The following is a 25421-nucleotide window of genomic DNA, read 5'->3' on the forward strand; positions in this document are numbered from 1 at the left end:
TTAATTGAACTGATTTAGAGCATCCTTCACTGGGCACACAGTGAGAGAATGTGTAATCTCTGGCTATAGATGCTCACTGAGGTGCCACTGTTTATTAGATGTGTTGTCATTATTGTTGAGACAGTTTAATGGAGCCACCTGTGGGCAGCCCTTACTCATCTCAGTGGAGAGCTAACAAGCCACTATTCGCCATGTTATTCTTCTAATGTTACACTGTCCTGCACAGCCTATTAAACCCAGTCCTTTACTAAAATGCAGAGTTGACAGTTTCTATTAAAATACCTTATAATAGCCTACACTGTATTCTATAAATTATACAGTGATGAGCCAAAACACTATGACCAGTTTACAGGTGAAGTGAATATCGATGATAATCTCCTAACAAGGCCACATATTAAGGTCTGGTTAGATTAGAGTGTTGGATGCAGGAGAAATGGGCAGGAATAAAGGTCTAAGCGACTTTGACAAGGGCCAAATTGTTATGGCAAGGCGCCTGGGTTAGAGCATCTCTGAAACGGCTTGTGGGTTGCTCCCGTCCAGTAGTTGTGAGAATTTACCGATAGTGGTCCGGGGAGGGACAAATCACAAACTAGCGACAGGGTGTTGGGTGCCCAAGGCTCCTCGATGCATGAGAGCAACAAAGCTATTCCCCATATCTCAGTCCAATTGAGCATTTCTACCAGAAAGACTCGGGAGATAAAATGATATAACAAGAGTAAATTTATTAATAGCTCAGCAAGCATAGTCTTTGGCGTAGGCCCCGTCCTTAGCAAGCAATGCGAGGGTAACGGAATCTGCAAATCCCGCCTGAAGATGAAGGCAGGGGCGCAGCCGACCCCCTGGAGGTAAAGGAAGGGACCATCCTGGTGGTGGTGGGGAGGATGGAGGGAAAGGACCATCTTGGAGGTGGTTGGGGAGGATGGAGGTAATTGGCGCCGTCAGTATCTGCGAACTCAGACGGATGTAAGTACCATTCTTTTATACTGAGAGTGTTAACACATGATTGGTTAGAAGTGAGTTAATTCATGAAGCGCTGATTGAGTCTTCCTGGCAGAACTTAACGCTAAGCTTACATTTCTGGGATGTGCTGTACCAACAAGTTCGATCCACAGAGGCACTAACTCACAACCTACAGGACTTGAAGGATCTGCTGCTAACATCTTGGTACCAGATGCCATAGGACAACTTCAGAGGTCTTGTAGAGTCCATGCCTTGGTGGGATGGTGTTGTTTCGGCAGCATGCGGAGGACCAACAGTATATAAGGTGGTCAGGGCCGTCACTAGCAGGGCGAGAGGTGGTGATAATTTAGGGGCCTCCAGAATTTAGTGGGGCCCCTGCAATTTCAGCTGAGGGGAACCCAACCCTATCCCACCTCTCACCCCATTTATGCGGTGATTAAGTTTTGTTCCATCATGACTAAATTAACTCTAAGTTGTAAAACAAAGATAATACTCATAATTTGAAAGGTATAATACGTATTTTTTCACCGCTAGGGGTCGCTAACCTCTTCAAAACAATAACAAAGGCGTAGATTGATGACACAGTGAATCACGGAACTTGTAGTCATGCCGATGGATCTAATAATGTTTATGGAGAAATAATGTTAATGGATTAGTGAATACATATTTTTTTTTTTACATAACTGTGGTATGAAGCAGGGTGCGATTGCTAATGAGAGACATATCAGCGCCATACGCGAGTCCCGGTGGATATAAAGGAATGAGGACATTTCATTCTACCAAACTACCCGCAAGTGGTGAATTACTACTCACACAGGTCAGTTTATTTGACAAATTAAAATTGTGAGGTAATGCAGCGCTATTTCACTTGGTCTACACTATCATACTAAACTGCATTTGAGTGTGTTGAAAGTTATAATGTTATTCTATGTGTTAGTTTGTTGGCTGTATGAGACTAGCAGTAAGCTAGATCAACTGATCATATTCTAACATTTCATCATGTTGAGCCATAGAACATTGATTTGTTTTATGTACATTTGCTCACCAGTCTAATAAAGCACATGCAAGAGCAGCATCTCTGTCAAGCCGAAGTTTGCCGCGAAGCTCTCAGCATCTCGAAAACTCCACGCAGATACTGATCCTCGTTTTAGTTCTCATTTTGTCCCAAAGTCTGCTTGCCACGGTCCATAACGTTTGAACGAAACAACAACAGCGTGCTGCTAGACGTTACGCAGTTGTCCACGTCTGTTGCCTTTGTTACTACACTCTAAAAACTCCTGGGTTATTTCTTCAACCCATTTTCTGGGTTATTTGTGTTGGGTTAACATTATGGGTTATTTTTTCAGAGAGTAACCATTTTCTGGGTTATAGGGCTAATATTTTGACCCAATTCATGGGTTGTTTGGGTTTCTGGGTTATTTTTCAAAGAGTAACTCATGTTCTGGGTTATAGGGTTGGCTTTCTCTTTCTCTCTCGCCCGCCCGCAGTTGTTCTGGAATTTTCTCACAACAGTCGTTTGAAATAACCGTCGCTTTCGCGCTCGATCCGTTTTGGCCTGTGCTTCATCGGTGCAACTTCATCTATACTCAAGGTAAGACAGTATTTTCAGTGTTGATGTAATGTAAACTTTTCTGTGTCCATGTCCCTGTTGCTAGTTTAGCACCATTTGCTAAAAAAAAAAAAACGTTGAGACTAGCGTTAGCCGTGGTAATTCTGTGGTTGGCATGTAGCCGCGGCTATCACGACAACATCTAGGACAACTCGAGGTAACGTTATCACACCGGACGCGATTTTGAACACGGTCCTGAGCCGTTGCTGGGTGTCGCGGACAGACGCCGGATGGCGCCGCCGGTGTGTGTAGGCTACACTCATAGAGAATAATGTGTTCGAATTTTAAAGACGCGGCACTGTGCTTCGCGTCCGGTGTGTGAGCCCCTTGAGAGACTGCACGTCCGGTGAGCGATACCTCGAGTTGTCCTAGACGTGATGCGGCGCTTCTCGTCCGGTGTGCGAGCCCCATAGCCGCGGCTACAGAGCGACGAGGCAACACAATAGTTGAGTTATGTTTTCCAGCTGCGCCGTGCTTATCATATTATACAGTGCTCTACTGGCTGAAGTAGTGAGAGTTAAAGAAGCGGGTCAAGTCTTCAAATTGTTGCTAACCTCTAACGTTATATTGCTATGTTTTCTCCAGGTCATTTTGAATGGACAGTTTTGTCGCTGATAAGCTAACTGAGTGGCAGCTGTCTGAGCTGACAGAGAATTTTAGAGGTGAGCATTTTACTCTTATTGCCCTTATATCATCTCTCTATACCTACATTTTTTTTATTAAGACTTAAATGTGTCAGTGCAAGATTTTGTGAAAGTCACAAATTTTTCGCCAGTGGGGTATACACAACCCTAAAAGATTATTGTGCCTTGTCTTTAAGCTGTTATGCATAAGAATGGGCAAGATATTCACCTTTGCATTAATGTCATTACACTTTTTAATGAAAGAAAAGATGTCATTCACACAAAATGGGTAACGTTAATGCTGCAAAAGAACCACATTAGTTAACTAGCAATTTGGGCCACGTATAAAAAAAATAAAAAAAATAAATAAAAGCCACTGCATTCCCTTAAAAGTGATTATTTGTTAGCTTGATAATGAAAGAGTGTCTGGTGAGTGGTTCACAATTGTCTCAACTTATTAACAATACTCATGTTGTCTTGTTTTCTGTCTTTCAGATGAAGACAGATGAGGAGGCATTTCTTCTCTTTGATGAGGACACTATCAAAAATCTTGTCCCCAAAGTTGTCCCCAGGCTTGAATTCCTGAGGCTCTTCTGAGAATTGTTGTTTATTTTTCTATTTTTTATTTATAATATTGTTATTACAGTGTGACCTAAAATAAATAGGAAAATAAACATGTCCAAGTGTGTGTTTTTTCATATAGATTTTAATTTAATGCAATAAAAATGTAAAAGTGCTTGAAGTGTGTAATATAATGTAAAACAAAGTTTTATTTTCTGAAATAAGGCATACTGGGATAGTGACCCAAGTTAGGTTATTTTTGACCCAACTCCTGGGTTAAAAAAGGATCAACTAATTTTTGGGTTATTTCTACCCAGATGTTGGGTTTTTTAAACCCAACATTTGGGTCAGGTATTTAACCCAGAATTTGGGTCAAAAAGCATAACCCAATTTTCTGAGTTGAAATAACCCATAAATTAGTTGGTCCCTTTTTAACCCAGGAGTTGGGTCAAAAATAACCCATTATGGGTTATTTTTGACCCAGGAGTTTTTAGAGTGTATGGCAGAACAAGCGGAAACCAGGGATAACCCAGATATTACGTCATTGACAGGCGACAAGTGACAAGGGACGGGTCCGACAAGGGGCGATTTAAAATCGTTAACTTCTCTGAATTTACAAATTCTTGTAAACATTTTGGATAATGTAAGTACATAATTGAAAGAAATTTATAAGACTGTGCAAGTGGTTTTTGGATATTTTAATACAAAAATCGTACATATTGTACCTTTAAATGTATAACAAAAATAAGATAACGGGCAGACTGTTCAGAATGTCTTTACTTTCCACTCAATTTTTTTTGCACACGGATTATTTTGTTTGTTTACTATATTCTATTCTATATTTATAAGCAATATAAATATTTACCAATTTACTTATTAATTTAATGTTTTAACAGAGACTGACCTCTGCCTGTAGTGACGGATTGCTGTTTGACAGCTGCTGTTTTGATTTTAATCTCTTGTTACTCATAATGACCAGCCAGATTGTGAGGTTTGATCCTCTTGTCTGGCTGTCTGGGTCAAAAGAGCGGTTTGATTTAGAAGATAAAATCCATTTCTATGGTCTGTCTGCCACTGTTTCCAGGCAGGATGGAGCCATTCTGAAGTTACTCAAGGAAGCGAGACTTGAGTGTTTACAGTCAAAAGGTCATAAGTTACCTCACACATCAACAGCCAAGCAAGCACTGCTCTGTCTCTTGGCTGTTGCCGTGGTGCTGAGGGTAATGACTGAGATGCAGTTTGACCAATGTTTGAATTACGTACATGACAAACTGACCAATGGTGTCGTGCGAGAAGGCGGGACCTAAAGCAATGCAAAAACGCACACAATGAATGGTGACTGTAGAAAGCAAAAGCCAAATACCGGACATTTTGGCCAATCTAGAAATCCCGGCCGGACACTTTTTTTTAGGTCCAAAAAGAGGACATGTCCGGGAAAAAGAGGACGTATGGTCACCCTACATTATCTGAAGAAAATGTGAGTGGTGCTTGCCCATGCAAAACTCATTGCCATGATTCTAGGGCAGGGGTTGGCAAGTTCGGTCCTAGAGAGCGGCTGTCCTGCAGAATTTTGCTCCAACCCTGAAAAAAACCTCACATGCCCACAGCCTTAGTAATCCTGAAGACATTGAATAGCTTGTTCAGGTGTGTTTGATTAGGGTTGGAGCTAAATTCTGCAGGACGGCGGCTCTATAGGACCGAACTTGCCTACCCCTGTTCTAGGGGGTTGTGGATGGTTGCTTTCTTCTTCCTTCTTCCTTCTTCTTCTCATCTTTATTAAGAATCCCCAACAAAGCGATATGATCTCATTGATTTTAAATGGAGAGCTGGTAACTTTTAGTCACACAAGCAGCAGCGACCCTTGGCAACAGGGTGAAGCCATGTCCAGTGACACGGCAATGTTGAGAAATGAACTTAATTCAAACAAAGGATGATTTTTGGGAGTGACAACCAATAGGAGTGAACACTGTCAGTGAAGGTCACACATCACCAGTCTCGAGTGCAGGCAAGACAGGACATAGAATAGAGTGATTTCTGTTTTTTGGACTTCATACATTTTTGTGGTACTCTCAGCCGATCAGCAGTATTTGAGGTAATGGCTGATGTTATTTTCCAGTGGTTCCAAAGTGATCAGTCACATGGCATTTATAGCTCAGGCTCACAAAATGAGCGGTCACAAAGTAAAGATGGCAGCATCCAGGTTGCGTACGTCTTTTCTTGCATATGCTAAGTCAAGCAACTGCCATTGAGATGAATGGGCTTGTTAACGGAAGACAAATCAGTTGGTAATGGCCTGTTACCAGCAAGACGTCAGCTAGAAACTCTAGCAACAATGTTTCAGTCCTGGTGCTACGGGAAATGCTAAACGAAATCTAAAAATTCCAGCAGTCCAAGATATCCACATTTCCACATGTTCATACTGTACTAGTTTTTAATGGAAAATCACATCTGTGCGCAATGTGTAAGATAAATCACCTTTATTTCTATCGGAGCCACTGAAGATGGCTTTCACAGACCGGTTGCTGGCATCTGCTCTTACCTTACTGAATGCCCAGGAGTTTAATTAGCAGTGGAGCCACCTGGATCTCTCTATGGAGTGAACATCTGAAACAAAAACAAATTCAGGTAGAAAAACAACCTGTTACTGCCTGCTGCTTTAACACACCGGAAAACACGAGAGGGAAGGAGGGAGATCGAGGTGCACATCTGCTAGAGTTTAATAATACCTTTGTTTTACAGGTCTGTTTCAGCTAACATACATGGCTATAGTGTTCTGTAACTCACACGCAGACACATCTTCCTCCTACACAGCATGTAAATTAATGGTTACGGTAACAGCAGGTCTGTATAGGTGGAGATGTCTGAGAAAGTTTGTGTGCCGTAGAGGGGAGCATCAATGTGTGTGTTTACCCCGAGGCTGTGTGTGCTTTTAGCATACACTCTTTAAAACAACTCAGAGGAAATGAATGGAGGAGGAAATGAATTATGTCTCGAAACAATCGGCCAGACTTCACAGCCATGTTACCAAATACTGAGAGAGTCAGCTCATCCCATGGTGAAAAAAAGCCCTCTAAAACACACACGTACATACAGACTGACAGATAGTGTAAGAACAGGAGAGAAGAAATGAGACGGTTCATGGCCTGTGGTTAAAAAGCTGAGGACATTTTATATGCCACACTGAACTCTTTCTCTCTCTCTTTCTGACAGTGCACAAATTGGATAGGTGTTATTGCACGTGTGTGAAAACACCTTTCTCTGTCTGTCTCTCCCTTTGCTGATAAGTGTTTGGTGTGTGAATTCACCTGTGGTAAGGCGAAGACTGTGTATTTGGCGATTAAACAGGAAAGTACACTTGTTGAGTGCAAGATGTGTCAAATTAAATCGTGTAGGTAATGAAGCCACTGGAGAATATGCAGTGGACCCCAAAAAAGTATTTGAACACCTATGCCCTTTCAAAAAGAATGCACAAAATGTTGTGGCTTTAGCTAAAACTAGTATCAGGGACTCTCTGAGAATTCGCAAAGGGGTTCTAGGTGGTCTGCAGAAAATTTTACTTTGTAAACTTTACAAATGGTCTTTTCTGGGGTTGTTAAAGTCGCAATGTATTCACTATAGTAAAAGTATTTGGACACTTGTTAGTGGATCATGTTGTCATGTGATGTAAAACTACACTTACTTTGAACTTAAGGAGAACTGACTTCATATATCCATATGAATATATATGCTATATTCATATATAGCAAACATTGCCAAAAATAAAATAAAATAATGCAATAGCAATAACTTTTTATACAATATTACAATACAATGACATTTATACATTTTGATTGTGGCATAAGTGTCCGAATAGTTTTTGGGGGTCACTGCAAGTCATGTACTGTAAATGCGTGATGGTAAACACTATCAAAGGTTCATGGGTTAGTGTTTATGGTGCATACCTCTGTCTGCATATGTGTGTGTGGGTTGTAGTCTGAGCAGCTGGGGCCGTCAGTAATTCCTCCTCCTGAGGGGGTTGTTATTCTGCAGTTTATAGGACCATGCAGCGCTCTATTCCCTGGCTGAGACACCACCACAGAGACGGAGGCAGAGATGGAAAGACCACAGAGCTCATATGCCATTCCAGAGCAATCATACACACACACACCAGCGTCTTTACTTTGCACACTGGAACTCATGCAACACACACCACCTGCATACACACATTCACAGGGGCTAAATGAAGGGCTTTGATAGACTGTGATTGATTAAACATGTCTAGCAGTGCTTACTCACTGAATGAACCTGAGAGGGAAAGTAATGATACCCCTCGATACCCACTGGAGCTGGCTAAGCTGCCCTCTGGGTAATGGTAATGTTTTCCTCTTGTGTTCCCATGGCCTTGCTGTAGCAGTGGAATGTTAAAAATAAGCCCATTAAAAGGTGGGGAAAGTACTGGGTGAGGGATGGGTTTGTGTGTGTGTGTGCGTGCACTGTGAGGGACAATAAGTAGATATTCAAACTCTGTTGAACCTTTTGCAGCTGTTTTTATACACACACACAGGGCCAAAAATCTGCCATTCTGGTGGCTTTATAACACTGTAAAACACTGGATTTTTACAATTCTGTAAACAACCCTGTGAACAGAGATGTGTGTCATTAGCAGACCTAAAGAACTGACAGCACTTTACAACAATACATTTTAAAGCACTTATATGTAATGCATACATATAAGTGTATATGTACACTTCACGTTGGGGTCCTCATCATCCTGTCGGGGGTTATTTTGAGAGAACCACCGGCTGGATGTACATTATCCCTTACTTAAACCTCACCGTTTTTTAGATGCAGACCTTGTTACAACCTGACATATTATGACAATGTGTTGTAATGAAAATAAAAATGACATTTGGAACATTTTCTAGATATTACCAATCATCACCCAACACTCAGTTTTGGTATATTATTGAGGACATCTCAGAATTCCATTGTTTCTATCCCAGCTACGAAATAGCAACGTCTGTTTGTCGATATAGCAAAGTCTCTCGCTTGGTTACAATACACTTCACACAAAAACACACTGCCTTCACTGCTTTAGAGGATCTTTTCTCTCTATGTGTCATCTGTCAAAAGTTTGAGTTTCAAATGACAATTTCTCTGTTGCTTCTATTTAGGAAATAATTGGCAATCTCACTTTGCTGAGTTGAATATCTGTATCCATCTTTCAGGCCATTCTGTATTCACTCTACTATATTCCTTTCGTCCTCCACTGGTCTACCCATACTTTGATGTCTAATCCGACTATCTCAAGGTAACACTAACAAAATATAACATCACATTATTGATGCTGCAATGACAAAACTGATCTAGCAGCCCTTTCCTCTGTCTTTCACTCTCTTATTCATACACTCACATATTTACAGTCACACAAACCATATCATTTCTCCCAGTGAGACGTGAATTTGATTATCGTCTGAATAGATAATAAGCACCAAAGATGATTTATAACGTCATTATCGATGAAAGCATTTTTACAGCATCAATATAATCATATTTCATGAAGTCCATTCCTTCACGACAACTGAACGTCCAACTTTCACCAACAATATTAAACGATCAAAACATCCAGAATAATTATTTTCAAAACAATCACTGTGTGGAAAGCGAGAGAGAAAGCCTTTTTACAGAAATGTAATTTGATTTTGCTGGAGGCAGATGAGTCAGTGGCTTTCGGAGTGCGGCAGGAGAAAGACTGACTGCGAACAGCCAGCAAAAGACATCTCTAATTTTCTGACAGTCGCATGACTGGCCATTTTTAACCTGCATTCACCCCCTCCCACATCTCCTCATTTGCATATAGGGGAATAATAACCCAGAGATGTGAAACTACAGAAAAAATATGACGGGTGGTGTTGATTTCACCTTGGCTATCTGAAACATAATTGCGGCATGAAGGGAAACGTGAGACATACAAAGGCCCGTCTGATCTCAGCAGCAGTTTCCACGCTGTTGCCAAATACCTCAACGGCGGCAGACAGCACATCCAGACGAGGCTAACACCAGCTTTCACCAACCCAAACATGCCACTTATGGTGTTTAAACAACCTTAATGGAAAATAGCATAGGTCCTTCTCCACATGCCCATTTGAAGGGAGCGGTTGGTGGGCACATCGCATTGACAATCTCCCTAAAAGGGGAGGGGGGTGCAGTAGGAGGGTAAAAAATGACAGGTTGTTGCTTCGTTTTGTTCAACATGACGGTAAATCTGCTGTTAGGTAGATATTTACATGAGCTGAAGCTAAACAGTTCTTCAGGGTAGAATAATAACAGCCGCTCTCAGCTGGTAATAAACAAGCACATGCTCACAAAATGAACTCAAAGACACCCTCCCTCAAGAAGATTCTGGAACTTTTTGGTCTTGGAACATGATAAAATAGAAGATCTGAAAGCAGGTGTGGAATCTCTTCACAAAAATATGATACGGTCCATGTTCTCTGCCATCACATTTTCCATTCCAAATGAATTCAGTGTGGAGACAGACAATGAGAGTCAGAAACCTTTCCTTTTAAAACCACAAAAAATAAAGATGAAAGTTCTTTTTTTTCTTACTTATTTTGATTCTCAGTAAGACAATTTAAACAGAGAAAATGTTTCTCTCTGTGTGACTGTGTTGTGTCACAGTCAGGCTCAAAACTGCTGTGTTTTAGTCAGATGTTTACCTGACTAAAGATGTTTACCTACAAGATGTAGGTACCTACAAGATGTAGGTACCTACAGGTAGGTACCTCAAATGATAGGTACCTATCATTTAATTTTATCATTATCAATTATCAAGTTTGACTGACCCTTTGCGGGTCACCTTCCAAGTGAAGTACCTCACCAAAAAGGAAATATCTGTGGCATATGCAAGTAAACAAGCCAGCAGATTAAGGATTGTATTCAGATCCCCCAAATTGCTTGTAGGCAATAAAAAATGAAGAGAAGTGCTCCAAACTAGCCTGACTACGTCAGACTTCTTACTTCCGCTCAATTTCATTTCGCTTCTGTCAGTCTGATACAGCGTAATAGTTTCCGTTTGCCTCCGGCCTGAAAACAGCCGGGCCAATCAACGAACAGGGGGCGGGCTGAGAGCCGTGACGTAGACGCTGATTGTACCGTGGATGCGTTGATTTTTACTTCACATAATCTGCAAAAGTCGCGCACAGCCATGTTCACTCCGGTATTTCGCTCGATGGTTTTGTTTTCGCATCATACATGTGTTTACAGTGGAAGTTAGATGCGGCTGAGCATGCGCATAACACACGCCATAACCAAACGTTATGTGATTGGCTTACGGGTAACCAATGATTTTAAACTTCAGACAAGCGCCCCCCGCGAGAGAGAAAACACTTCTCTATTATGCCATTCCAGACTCTGTCTACGAAGCAAAGCGAAGTAGCAGAGTTTGGTATTACCAGGCTAGCTCCAAACAGATGTGTACTCGGAAAGTGTTTGAATGGCTGTTGTGTTGACGAAGTACACGTCATTTAATCTGTGCTTATTAGTTTAGTTTTAGAACATTCTGAGAACTTTATGGGTATCTTCAACTAATTTCTTAAGAGTTTTTAATGCAGATTGTTGCTCCATTATTTGCTTTTAATTTTATGCTGATCCTGAATGAATGATTTATGATTACATGCAGGTTATTGCAACAATGTTTTCCTACCCTTAAACACGACTTTGAACAAAACAATCTGTTATTAGTCACTTCACATGCCAGTTAGTTGGCCTGTTCCTACCTTAGTAGACGATCCCCTCAGTCATGACAACTCTCAGAGTGTTTGGCATGGTAATGGATATGACAATGTTGATATATCTGGTCTAGGTGGAATAGATCTGCCACGCTGCTGCTGCTGTTATTGCTTCTGCTGGTACAGGACTGGCTACTGCCAATACATACATGACATGCTGCTGTGAGCAAGTAAGACATGCTGCTGGTGTACAAAAAAGCTTATATGAATTACCCATAGCAGATCTATACAGGTGGAGCTGGGGAAGGTGGAGGGTTTCTGAGAGCGTGCAGCAACTGCTACAGAAAATACTTACCAGTATTTGAAGGTTGAGCACGCGAGCTCATTGGCTACTGATACAGCAAAAACCAATCAGCTGTGCCGTTTAGAGAATGATACGATTGCAAGCAGATTAAGTTAAGGACCTATCACCCTGTGCCATTTAGAGTTTCATGACATAACTTACAGTATTTATACCAGAAAACAACTTATATAAACTAAATTTAGGCAGGTAATTAGCTATACTTTGCTAGCTTTTGCTGTCCTGCCAAAACCCATTTTCATGGTAACAGATGCTTCTCTAATTAGTGGATGTCACTTGTAGGATTATGGGTAATACTTTATTGGAAATAAATTCAGCAGTTAAACATTTTTGTTTTATTTTAAGTTGAAATAAAACTGATTTATTTAGTTTACATAAGTATATAGAGTATATAAAGAAATAATATAGATTCACCAATCAGTATCACAAAATAAACCCCAACATAAAGCGTAGCTTGCATTGATTTTGCATTAATGACTGACTAACTGCTCTCTATTTTACTCTGATGTGGTTTACCAATTATTTGACTTGCAAATAAATTCAAAATGGACATTAAATACTGATTTGATTTTAAACATTTATGTTGGGTGAAAGAGACTGTGGAGTAAAATGAGAGACATGACAATTATACAGTTTTGGTGATGGACCACGTCATTTTCGCATGCTGTACACACAGAGCATCTGTCCCCTTTGCAGGTCTCTTGTCACTGGCGGCTCAGGCCGTCTCCAGCCATCTGCCACTGGGAAGATGTTTGAATCTGATTCAAACGCTCATGACAGCTCTCTACACATCCCAGTCTGTCTACTGTATAGTAAAACATTCAGCAGCTTCTCAGACTCATGAGAGCTTTACTCTGGAACTTTACTTTTAGCAAAAAGGCAGTGCAATGACTGGACCTATTATGAAAAGGATAAACATCTCTTATGACAGCAAAGATGTTTCAGTCTTGTTGAGAGTATATTGATCTTTGAAGGGTACCTTTTATGCCCCATTTTTACAAGATGCAACACAAGTCTCTGGTGTCCCCAGAATGTGTCTGTGAAGTTTCAGCTTAAAATACCGTACAGATAATTTATAATAGCATGGCCAATTTGACCCTATTTGGGTGTGAGCTTTCATGTGTGTATACCTTTAAATGCAAATTAGCTGCTGTTCTCTGCCCTCCTTCCAGAAGTGGGCGGAGACTTTACATCTCATGCTTCGGATACTCAACAAAACTGGAGAATCTCACACAGCCAAAATGTCAGAAAATGTCTGTAGCGGTGTTCAGCTTCTATATTTGAACTTGAGTCGGACACAGATTGAGAGATTTAGGAAGAAGTTACAACTTTTAGAATGCAACAGGACGTTTCTGAATGGTTAGTTGCTGAATAAATGTAGTTGTTGCGGAGTTAACTTTATTCAAGTTATCGATTAGCATACTGTCATGATCACCTATAAATTGTTGTGGTCATGTGAGAACTGTAGTAGGATGCCTAAGAGCCAGAAAATATATGCTGCATGGAGATAAGTATTTTTTTTTAATTATGGTTATAATTTATATAATCATCTTTAGCCACATTAGCTGCATAGCACGCTAACAAGCACATTCAGAAACAGCATTTGGAAACATTCACAAATTTGGATACTTGTTCTGGATATAAAGTTTGAGCAGTTGGTATCGACCCATCTTTCAAAATCAAATTTTGTGCAAATCCAGCGTTGAACTGACCCTCGTTTACGAAGCAGGCCGAAAAATGATTTGCTCAAACATAAGGCTGTACCAATTTTTTTTAGCCACATTTCCTTAATAAATGAAATTCATCCACAATGTCCTCAGTGGCTCAGACGCCGGGAGTCTATTGAGACTCTTATGTTCATTGGTACATCAAAAACAGAATATTTGTAATGTTTATGTAGAGCAGACATTATATCAATAGGTGCTGTGCGGGTAATAGTGCAGGTCATGGATGGGGCTTGTTAGCCTGGTAATACCAAACTCTGCTACTTCGCTTTGCTTCGTAGACAGAGTCTGGCATGGCATTATTGAAAAGCGTTTTCTTTCTCGCGGGGAGGCGCTTGTCTGATGTTTAAAATCATTGGTTCCCGTAAGCCAATCACATAACGTTTGGTTATGGCGTGTGTTATGCGCATGCTCAGCCGCATCTAATTTCCACTGTAAACACATGTAGTATGATGCGAAAACAAAACCATCGAGCGAAGTGAAGTGTGAAGTAAATCTACGCATCCACGGTACAATTAGTGTCTACGTCAGTGGCGTAGGTTTGATTTTGAAATTGGTGGGGACGGGGACATCAATATAAATATATTTTAAGTTTTGATCGAAATCATTGCTAAGTGTCACTGGATATTGGTAGGGACACGTCCCTAGCGTCCCTACTAAATTCTACGCCCCTGAGTCGTCACGGCTCTCAGCCCGCCCTCTGTTCGTTGATTGGCCGGCTGTTTTCAGGCCGGAGGAAAACGGAAAGCTATTACGCTGTCTCAGACTAAGTACAGAAGCGAAATGAAATTGAGCGGAAGTAAGAAGTCTGACGTAGTCAGGCTAGGGGCTTGTGCCTACTGTGACGTCACAGTAGGGGAAAATCTTGAACAGCATATTTTCAGACACTGCTTCTGATTTATGGGGATTATAAAAAAGGAGTGGGTTGATTTTCACCATTATAGGCTGGTTGTTTACACACACCATGTAAAAGTGAATTTTGCATAATAGGTCCCCTTTAACATTACATGCTGGGCCAGGAACAAGAACAAGTTAACAGGAGTTGCGGTTATGGCAAAATCTGCAGAATATAAGCAAAATCATTTGGAAAATCCCAGAGTCAGACATATATACACAGACCAGATAGAAAGCTACAATTCCCAACACATCCCCTTTGTAATGAAAAATTGCCTTCAATGCCCAGAGCTACAAAGTATATTAGATAATTTATAGTTAATTTATTCTATCCTCTGCTGTTTTATTGAACCATTAAATTTTTAATGTATTTCATTGATCTTAGTGGTGTTGTTTAAACAGAGCCCAGTGTGAGCTGTAGAGTATTGGCCCAAGACATCTTGGGTTTCTAGAAAGACCATCACAAGAAATAGCAGATAGAAACAATCCCAACCAATAACACTAATGCTTGGAGTCCAATTCAAGGCCTTCTCAACCAAACAAACCTAAACATCACGTATTTTCAGAGAATCTACAAGACTGAGTCAGCAAAGACTTCAGATCACACTGACAAATTCCTCTGCTCCATTCTGTGCCCCTCGCTCTTCCTTGATGGATGGTGACTTGCATTTCTCACACTTGGCGTCACTGTTAATGAGGAAGGACGGCAGGCATCCACATGACAGCACATTCCTGAATGAGCCACATAACTGACGCTTCATGACACTATTTGGTTGGGGGCTGTCAGGATCCAGAACAAAATAATTATGCACATGGATCATTAGTCAAGTCAACATCAAACAGGAAACAAACAAATGTGCCCTTGTATCTGCAGGGATCTGGGTTTAGACAGAGATGGAGACCACTGCTGTTCTGTGATGCACAGCAAGCTGCACTAAAATGAGAGTTTTGAATGTATGCATAGCTGAATATCTCATTCATGTGGTGTGATGCTGTTTTCCTACTTCTGTGTTCATTATTTGCTATGTTTATGTTTAAAGTGAAATACAAGATCACAGCGTTACATTTAATTAGTCATTGAGGGCTGTTATTTTTGAATCTCTGTCCATGTATGGAGGTTATGCGTTTGATTGGATTGTGTGTGGGTCTAGTCAGAAGGTGCTGTCTATAAACTGACAGTGTTTTGGAGACGTGTCGCTCACCTCTCCTCTGTCTCCGCTCAGCACAGCTGCACAGCGAGGTCAGGCGCTGAATTAAGACTGCAAACAGATTTCAATGGATTGTCTGAGATGAGCTGAACTTAAATGGGACTGAAATGGACTCCAGTGTTTTGAGTTTTTCCTTCAGGATCGATGTGCAATGAAACTCAGTAGAGCTGGAGTAAAGTGAAAAGTGTGTAGATAAATATATGATATGATAAAGATGATAGATGCACAGATTGATGAAGCAATGGGTAGATACAGATGCTAGACAGACAGGCAGATAGACAGAGACAGACAGACAGACAGACAGACAGACGGACGGACGGACGGACGGACGTATAAACAGACAGGCTAATAGACAGATAGACAGCTTGAGATTTGTACATCTGACAGACATCACAGATAAACGTATTGATGATAGACAAATAGACATATCGACTGATAGATAGAGAGATAGAGACAGACAGATAGAGATAAGGACACAGACAGATGGATGGATAGATGGACAGACAGACAGACAGACAGACAGATAGACTTTCAGACAAATAGACAAACAGATAGACTGACAGACAGACAGATAGATAGATATAGATAGATTGACAGAAATACAGACATATATACAGATAGATAGATAGATAAATAGACAGACAGATATACAGATTGATAGACAGACAGACAGACAGACAGATAGATCGACAGACAGACAGATATATAGATAGATAGATAGATAGATAGAAAGACAGATAAATGGATTGATGATAGACAGATAGACCTCCATTAAAATAAAGTTCACACCAGTCACAAGTATCGTTAATCATACTTTATTAAATAATAATAATAACAATAAAAAAAGAACTTTTTTTCTGTACAAAGTCTACAAACAACAATTTTTGAATGTTCTGACCAGTGCCGGGATCTCCATGTCTTTTGGTGTTGGCCTCCTGTCCCAGACAGACGAGGTAATACTATCACAGCTCTGCAGCAAAGCCAAAACAGGCCAGAGCTCCAAGGCACTTGGAAAAGAGTCAACAGAGTCCAATGAAAACCGAGCTGAATACACACAATCTCTCCCTCCTTTTTTGATCTCTCCACCAACAACTGAACAATCCATGTCTCCGGCTGATTTCCGCACTCCCTAATAAGACAAGGCCCCCCCCCCCCCCCCCCGAACCACAAGTCAACAGAACTCCCAGCGTGGCTCTGGGGAGCGAGAGGCCAGTCGAGGTACAATAAAAGAAATGTACACACATTTCTCCCATGTGCATACTCGGTCTACCGCTCTCTTCACCTCGAGGTGAAACGTTCTGTGAAATTCTCACCCTTCTCCCAGGCTTACACCAAACCTGGTCTTGTTAGCCTTCATTTTCAGCAGCCCAAAATAAACCATGGAGTAAACAGACAGGTGAAATGAAAGAAAGCAAGCGCAAGGCCTGACTCCTCCGAGGCCCCAGTGGCTTTAAACCCAAAGACTGGTGTTTCAAAATGGCTCTCCTCCAAAACAGTTTGCTTAAGGCTCGATTGTTTGTACATGAAAGTGGCTTGGGGATTTTCCAGCTCCTTCACCAAAGTCGCTTTGCCAGCTTGAGTCTTTGTTCCTTCAAGAATAGGGTACAGAGAGTAGGAGAGAACAGAAGATGCTCTCACTCTCTTTCCACTCACTTAACACTCTTTAGCTCAGTGGATCTGAATCCTTAGCAATCCATAGGTTGCGATAAATTAGTTTGAAATTGTCAGCACAGAGTCTTTAACGCCATGCTTAGAAATCAAACAGTAAAAAGCAAAACAAAAACAAAAAAAAGAAGAAAGGAGGAAAAAAAGAGACTCAAAAGACAATCCTAATACTTCAATCTAAAAGGATTTTTTTCTGAATGTAATACAGCATTTTCTTTTCTCGTTCTCTAATGGCCACAACAAAAACATTATGCTACAGACAGATCTTATGTATAACTTATGTATAAAACATTCATAAGAGGCTTTGACACTTCAAACCGGTTGTAGAAAGTGGCAAAAGACGGGATGGGATGGGAACTTAAGCAAGTCAGCAAAAAGACACGAGTCTAAACTAAAGCAAATGTCCACAATTTTCTAGGCCACAGCGCTCACACAATAGAGGCCAAGATTTCACAAGCGATCTGTCTTCTAGTCCTAGTGCCTGTCTCTCTCTTCTAGCTTCCATTAAGCATTATTAGATTGTATTTTTCTTTACAAATCTATAGCAATATACATTTATTTAAAGTTCTTTTTCATTTTTGAAGGGGTAAAGTCATTAGGTTGATATGTGTTGATCATGTTTCACTCCAGCTGAGCTGTCCACAGGAAGCCTCTACGCTCCCAGTGATCCTTCCACAATCCCGGTCAGAGATCAGCCCTATATTAGCGGCGTGAGGTCCATTCACAGTTTTGGATCAGGCCGGCACCAGTTCACGAGCGGACGGAGCGTCTCTCCCGATCGGCTCCCTTCAGGCCTCAGAACAGCAGCGCTGCTGGTTGATCTTCACCTTGTGCTTGATGCCGTCGTACAGCTCGAAGTTGTAGTTCTCCAGTGTGGTGGTGCTGCGGGATGACAGGCCGTTGTAGGAGCAGGTGCAGTAGAGCAGGAGACCGGCACACACCGCTCCCAGCAGAACGCCCAGGGAACTCATGACGATGATGGTGACCAGGATGGGATCAAGGGTGTACAGCCAGGCATTGTCTTTCTCGGAGTACCGTGTCACCGGAGGTTCACGTGAGGGGTTAGGCGTGGTCCAGGCAGGAAAATGGAACCCTGGGAACAGGAATAGAATGTTTATCAGTTAATAAATTTCGCAAGTATCATTGTGACCTAGATAGTTTTTGGATAAAAATAAACAGTAAGGGCTGCAATAAATGCAACACATGCCATTCATTGCAAAACATTATTTACTCAGTACTTTTGTCTTGTTTTCCAGTAAAAATATCCAAACATACTTAAAATTAGTTACATTCACTTAAGTAGCGCAATTGTGTTGAATAAGACTTGTTTTCTACAATTCAAAAATTTGGGGTTGGTACTTTTAATGTTTAAAATTTAAAATAACTCTTTTCTATTTGAATGTAATTTATTCCTGTGATGGCAAAGCTGATTTTTCAGCATCATTACTCCAGTCTTCAGTGTCATACATTGTAAAAAATTATTGTTGGTTTAACTTAAAAAAAGTAAGTGACCTGGTTATCTTAAAATTTTGAGTTCATTAAATAAAAATTTTGAGTTAATACAATGAAGGAGATTGGTTTAATCAACAGAAACTCAAATTATTATGTTATCTGAACCACATTAATTATCTGAGTTGATTTGACAAAATATATATATTTTTTATAAATCATGATGATCCTTCAGAAATTCTAATGAGCTGATCTGCTGCTCAAGAAACATTTTTTTTTTACAATATTTTTCTTATGTTGAAAGCAGCTGTGCTGGTTAATATTTTTATTCATATCTGTGATAAAATTTGTCATTTTTTATTGCATTCACATCTGCATTTGTGTACATACTTTCTGTTTTTGGTCCAAGACACCATTTGTGTTTATTATTAAAATACACCAGTCTATGCTTGAAGGTTGATGAATAGATTTACCTTGACCAGTGCGCTCTCTGCCATTGAATAGACGATTATTTCCAAGGTCTTCAGGTCTTCGCTCTGTTTGGAAGACAAACACAACCAAAATGAAACACCCAATGTCAAACTGAAAATAGGCTACATGAAAACAAGCTCTTTTGGTACGTTCCAAGAAAACAACGTGTGCATTGTTGTTCTATGAGCCAGTAACAGCAGTGCAATGTATGAGCACAAAATGGCCAACATAAATAGCAAAACCTGTACATTGATGAGCACACAGACTTGGGTACAAACAGCTGCATCGTCTGTTATACAGTACATCGTCAAAAACCCATAAAAAAAGAGCACAAACCACTTTAGCTGCAGTTTGTAGAAAAATATCACTTTATTGTAACATTCCATACCACATTTCCAAGACCACGAAATTCAACAGGCTAAAATATACCTCATACTGTATGTATTTAAACAGGCTGAAAATGCTGCGTTGTATAGAGAAAAGAAAAAGCTTATATAGATGGCAGGGTTAAAGCCCCACATTCACAAAGGACAAAAAAGTGCACACAACCACAAACCCATCAGAACTTGATGCAAATTAAGCATAATGTCGACATAATGAACATAAAAAATTCATGTTCAGCAAACATGAGTAAATACTTCAATAGACCGAACTGATTTAATCAAGTTCAAGATTTGTAGGTGGAATAGTTAACCTGTTTTTAAGCAAACATATAGAGTATACAACCTGGATTTCTTTCTTTTTTTACATTAAAATTCATTTTCTCCAGACGGACACTTGAGACGTGGACGCCTTTTCCTGTCTCCGTCTCTGAGGAGGGGTGAGAGCATATGCTGTTTTGTGCAGGTACTATCAGAGACAGACTCTTGGCATCATATGGGCCCCCTCTGAGTGCTTTTGCTCATTAATATCTTTTGAGAGACGGCAAAAAAAAAAAAAAAAACTCCAAGCAAGAATGCTTACGACAGGCTTAAAATGTAATCTGGTCCATTACCTAATTAGAAATATGAAATGGTTCAAAGAAACCCTCAAAAAAAGCCACAGTAGATTTAAAAACATATTATGATGAGCTGACAGGTCATTTTTAAGCAACTCAAAATAAATAGTAAAGAGAAAAAATGAAAATTAAATTAAATTAATTAATACATTCAGTCTACAAAACAACATACAGAATCACGATTGTTTAGTCTGGGTTAAAAGTTTGATATAAATTCATACATTAATCATACAGGCATATGAAACATCCATGACAGAAAAATGCATCTTGCTCAAAACAAACCAGAACACGTGTCAAATGTATGGAATTAAACGGTATAATTGCTCAAGACGAGACAAGACAATTTTGACGCTAGTATTGTTACACATTCAATTGGGGCGGGTGGACCACAGAAACTCAGAGAAACGTGTTGCATATCGCAAATTCTGCCTTAAATAAGTGAGAGGTTTCACAATATGGCGGCGCAACGGAGACCACATGACTCAAAACTGAACTGAACTGACGTCTCGCAAGCTACCGCGTGTCCCATCTCCACAGAACACACTCTACTCCTGTATAGAGGATTAGGTGGGAAAAGAGAAGACAATGCTCCAACAATGTGCCTGCCGGGTCAGGTGGTCTCTCTGGCTGTCTGCAAGGGTCTTTCATGTGCTTTTGTGTTTCAAACAAACCCCTTCAGACCCTGGATTCTGCAGAGAAGGTCTATATTTAAAGCAGGCTTTTGTTTGATCTCGCCTTCCATCTCCCCACACATTCTTTCGTGAAGAGTAGATAAACGGGCGAGAAAAGGGCCAGCCTGTCCGTGATGGGGGATTATTTTCACCTATTGCCAGATGGAGGACATAACAAGATATCAGGATTTACTTTCTCCTTTCATCCCAGTTGCTTTAGATGAAACCAAAATCTGACGTGGCTGCCTGACAGATGCTTTCAGTAATAGATGAAGCCTCAGACTCTTTATGTGTAAAGAGGAAAATGTTTTGTTGGGGGAATTTCCATCCTGAGCTCTGATGGCGCCTATTTTTATGTGTTCAGAAAACACTGAACACTATGTACTTGGACAGAACATCTCAGACCATAGCATGTTTTTTTTTTTCAGAGGTATACCGCTACGTTTCAAGTAGCACACGAAAGAGATGAAGCGAATACTCGCAGCACACATTTGAAGTGCATTTTAAAACAATCTCCTGCATATATAGCATGTTTTGATACATTAAAGAAAAAAATCTGTAGCAAGATTGTCATATGCAAATAATGCTAATAAAACAAAATGCTAATTGTTTTTTTTTTCCCCGTCTGCTGTCTAACTCGACTGATAAAATGGCAAAAGCCATCAAAAAAAAAAGAAAAAAAAAAAAGATAAGAGGTTGTTTAGTGATTCAGTAAGACATCAGCAGGTGTATTGAGTGACACTATAAAAGGTGGACTTGGAGATGGGCTTCAGCTAACATGCTAACGTGCCAACTCTCTCCCTGAAGCAAAATCAGCTAGCGAAGCACTCCTGCACTGTCTAACATTTGGCAGATTTACAAAGCTCTCCGCTTTTGTTCTTTTACAAGACTATGTGTAATTAAAATCTCTGGGGAACAGCACACAAATACACACACTGCTTTAACGTTAGCTACAAAAATAAAGTCAGTGCATCAGTTAGCTGCATATACACTTAGGTTGATCTCGGCTGAGCATGAATACGAAAGGATTAAATAATAAATGAGAACAGTGATTGGCTTGAACTAGCCCAATGCCACTGAAGCGTCTTAAGGCCAATGTTGTATCAGTCAGTCGGCCAATCAGAGGAATAGGCTGGCTAAGGCGGGGTCATGTGACCTTTGCATATAGGCGGAAAACATACTGTATCTCTTCAGACGTACTGTAAGTGCCAAAGCCCCAGTGACTTTCAGAAAAGAAGAGTTTATATATAGACACATATTGACAGATACTCAAAATGAACTCTCTGAAAAAGAACAAACATTCTTCAAAATGCTTTTAAGAAGCTTCATTCAATAGTCAAAGAAGGTACCAGGAGTTTTAAAATTCAGTACATTACGTGGTACCTAAGCCTTCCACACATATCCTGATTCTCCAGCAAGAACATTTGTCCCAGAGTGTTTGACATTCATGCTTTTGTCTCTTTGAAGCTTCTTGTCAAACTCCTCGAGCCTCAAGTGTTCCTATGTGCACATGAGATGCGGCACACATGCAAGGAAATGTTTGACGGTTTTCCTTTTTGTTCCGATGCCTCACTCCCGTCGCTGTTCTCAGGCTCTCCTCTGATTTTGGCAATGCTGCCGAGTTCTTTTGACTGTACAATAGGATTGGTCATGAACAGGAGATTAGAGCTTTCATAGTAAGGTTCCCATCCACACACACAGCTAAAGAGTGAAGGGGGAAAGGGGGTCTCTGCCAGTCAGGATTTTGGCTGGATGTCCCTTCGGCACAGCAGATCTCCTCCTTTCCAGCACCAGAGCTCCACAAAAGAGTCGGCAACTCTGGTGCTTATATCTGTCCACATCTTCTTCGCATCATCCTCGACTTTAAGTGGCACCAATGCAGGTGTCCCTGTGAAATAGTGGGATGAAGAGATTCGCCGGTGTCGTCTCAGCACTGTGAGCAGGGCTCTTGCTTCTCTAACCTAATAGTTAGCATCGGCTCCACCCCAGGTCTGGCGAGACCCCCGGGACCACCGCCTGCGAACTGTCCCGTGTACGTGCTCTGGTAGGACACAGAGTGCTGGCTCTTCTTGGCCGCCATGTGGTAGCGATGGCAACACAGCACCATGACCAACGTGACGCAGCCCAGGAGGAAAATGGCGCCACCTCCGGCTATTACATAATACCAGTAGGTGGGCATGGGCTGCAGGGACACTGTCGTGTCCACAGTGGGGTCGCTCCAGCCAGGTGAGGCTCCCCCTGGTGGAGAGACACAGAAGAATTGGCTTGGGGTAGAGAGGCATGCAGACTGCATAGCTTCAAGCCATCTTGGATTGTATGTGAATGATTTTGCTCTGATTTGGTGCTGCATACAAACAAAACAAACACAGACACGCAAATGCACATGCACGTCAACGCCTGTCAGCGGCCCCTTCGCAGGGAATCGATAACTGTTCAGATAGAGTTTTGTCCTTCTAAATCACATTAAGACTGCAGACATGTGTTTCACGGGGTGTGAACAGATGATACATCTCAGATAGTTCACTTAAAATGTGCTGATGCATTGTGGAATCTGTGCTAATTTCTTATGCAACCAAATGTGAAGGTCATAAGAGCATATTGTGTCATAAAACACCGGCTGAAGTCAGCACCTTCTCTCAGCCGTTCTTTTGTAATGCTGTATTTTGGCGATTGAGTGTGTGTGTGTGTGTGTGTGTGTGTGTGCATGTGCTCTGTAGTTCTTCTTTCTAGGGGGAAAGTTTTGTTTTCTTGCATGCATGGATCTGTGCCAGCTTCATCTGCCTCAAGCCAAAGTCTTCCATGAACCCAACCCAGCAGTGCATAAAAACTGCTCACCCACCACATGTGTATACAACACACACACACAAACCTCCACCAATCTCTCTTTCTATTCCCTCCATGTCTTCTTACTCTCGTCTATGCATAAACACGCATGTAATCTAGGAATTTTGACTGCTATGGGAAAATGAATAATTTCCACTTCAATTAAGAAAAAGGGAGTTAGTTACTAAAGGAATAGGATATTAGTGGGCTTGTGTGCTCCACAATCATTTAAAATGGAGTGTATGAATATTATTCCACTGCAGCTGAATTTGATTGACCGCAATCATGCAGCTGTTGGGGAATAAACATATGACATCCATAGCAGCACAGCAGCTCACACACACACCACCAGAACAATGCTTACACAAGGATAAGGTCTACCAACAACATTAGAGTTCTTTGCTGTTTTCAATGAACTAGTAGTAAATTCGTGAATGTCACCCCAGAGGAAAATGCTACTGCTCAGATATTGCTCTTTCATTGCTCCGTAGACTGAAATAGTTCTAAAAGAGTTCACAGTGATCATTTCTATCAACTTTGTCTCAGATGTTTCTTAAAAGTCCTTAAGGAAAATGATGTGTCTATTTTAAAATGTTACATTCTGACCTGTGAAGCACCTTGAATAGCCATGTAATTTTTTGTATTTAAGGTGCAAAACAACAAATATTTTCATAATTAGGATTTACTATTATTTACTATTACCACTACTACTACTATTATTGAAATGTCAAGGGGTGACATATGAGGGGTAATAGACCAACTGAATCTATAGGCCACATTTGATGATGTTTAGCATGATAACGACACCATATACAGTAACACAGCACATGATGTGAGGCTACAGATGCATGCTGGGATTCAGCCCATGCTCCAAATGTCCGTATGACAATAATGATGGTGAAGACATTAACCATGATGACGGCAATGGTTTGGCATCAAGACACCAACGTCACTGAACGAACAACTAAACACATAAAATCGGTGTTGAATCTGACTCATTTAAACTTTGTTGTGGGATTGGAAACAGACTGTACAGAATCCCTGTGCGTTGCTGGTGTGAAGCTTAACCAAAAATACAATGATTATCAAAAGCCCTTTAGGTGATGAAAGCTGCTAGGCAACAAGCAGGAAGCACAAACATTGGCACAGGAAATGACAATATGCCAGAAACTCACCAGTCATTTCAGGGGGGAATGCAGCAAAGGGTTCTGAAACCAGAAAAAAATATGGATTAGAAAAGAAAATGGCACAAATAAAATCTATTCACATAAATAACAACAGTGCAGTGGAATTCTGACACAGTGTGATTAATATTATGAGTACAATTCTCTAGATTTCTTATTCTTTGACAGAATAAATTCTTATGTACTGTGAATTCCACCCTTCTGATTGGCTAAATATATCCTAATATCTCAGGACACCAGTTTGAGTGATATCTCTCAGGTAGGGACATTTCCTGCTTGATATTCATTAAAATTCCTACAGCCCCTTTAACTACAAATGTAAAATTATTAACAGAACTCCCTAGAAACACTTTAGCTCATCACAAAGACATTTTTTGGAGAGGGGTCTGAAATCACAAACACAGGTTAAGGAGAAGAAATAAGACAGAAAGAGTGAAGAAGGGAGGAGAATAGGATTGGGCTGTGTGTCATTTGGCAAACTGTGCCGCGCACACACATTTAGACTGCCAGAG

At 40.7% G+C, this 25421-nt stretch overlaps 1 protein-coding gene across 2 annotated transcripts in view; it reads right to left on the reverse strand.

The window, feature by feature from the left end:
• Window positions 1–16448: 16448 nt before the first annotated feature.
• nrp2b (neuropilin 2b) overlaps window positions 16449–25421 on the reverse strand; it is an 87151-nt gene continuing 78178 nt past the window's right edge. The window contains exons 15-17 of one of the 2 annotated variants that reach the window (XM_084421756.1): window positions 24901–24933; window positions 19237–19299; window positions 16449–18407 (exon numbers count right to left, since the gene is read on the reverse strand). In XM_084421756.1, the coding sequence (XP_084277882.1) occupies window positions 18103–18407; window positions 19237–19299; window positions 24901–24933 (401 nt within the window). In that variant the 3' untranslated portion in view covers window positions 16449–18102. Of the gene's footprint in view, window positions 18408–19236; window positions 19300–21327; window positions 23141–24900; window positions 24934–25421 lie in introns of those variants that run through there. The other variant, XM_084421757.1, reaches the window with a different exon arrangement.

The sequence above is a fragment of the Rutilus rutilus genome, assembly GCF_951802725.1.
Source record: "Rutilus rutilus genome assembly, chromosome: 10".
Taxonomy (NCBI): domain Eukaryota; kingdom Metazoa; phylum Chordata; class Actinopteri; order Cypriniformes; family Leuciscidae; genus Rutilus; species Rutilus rutilus.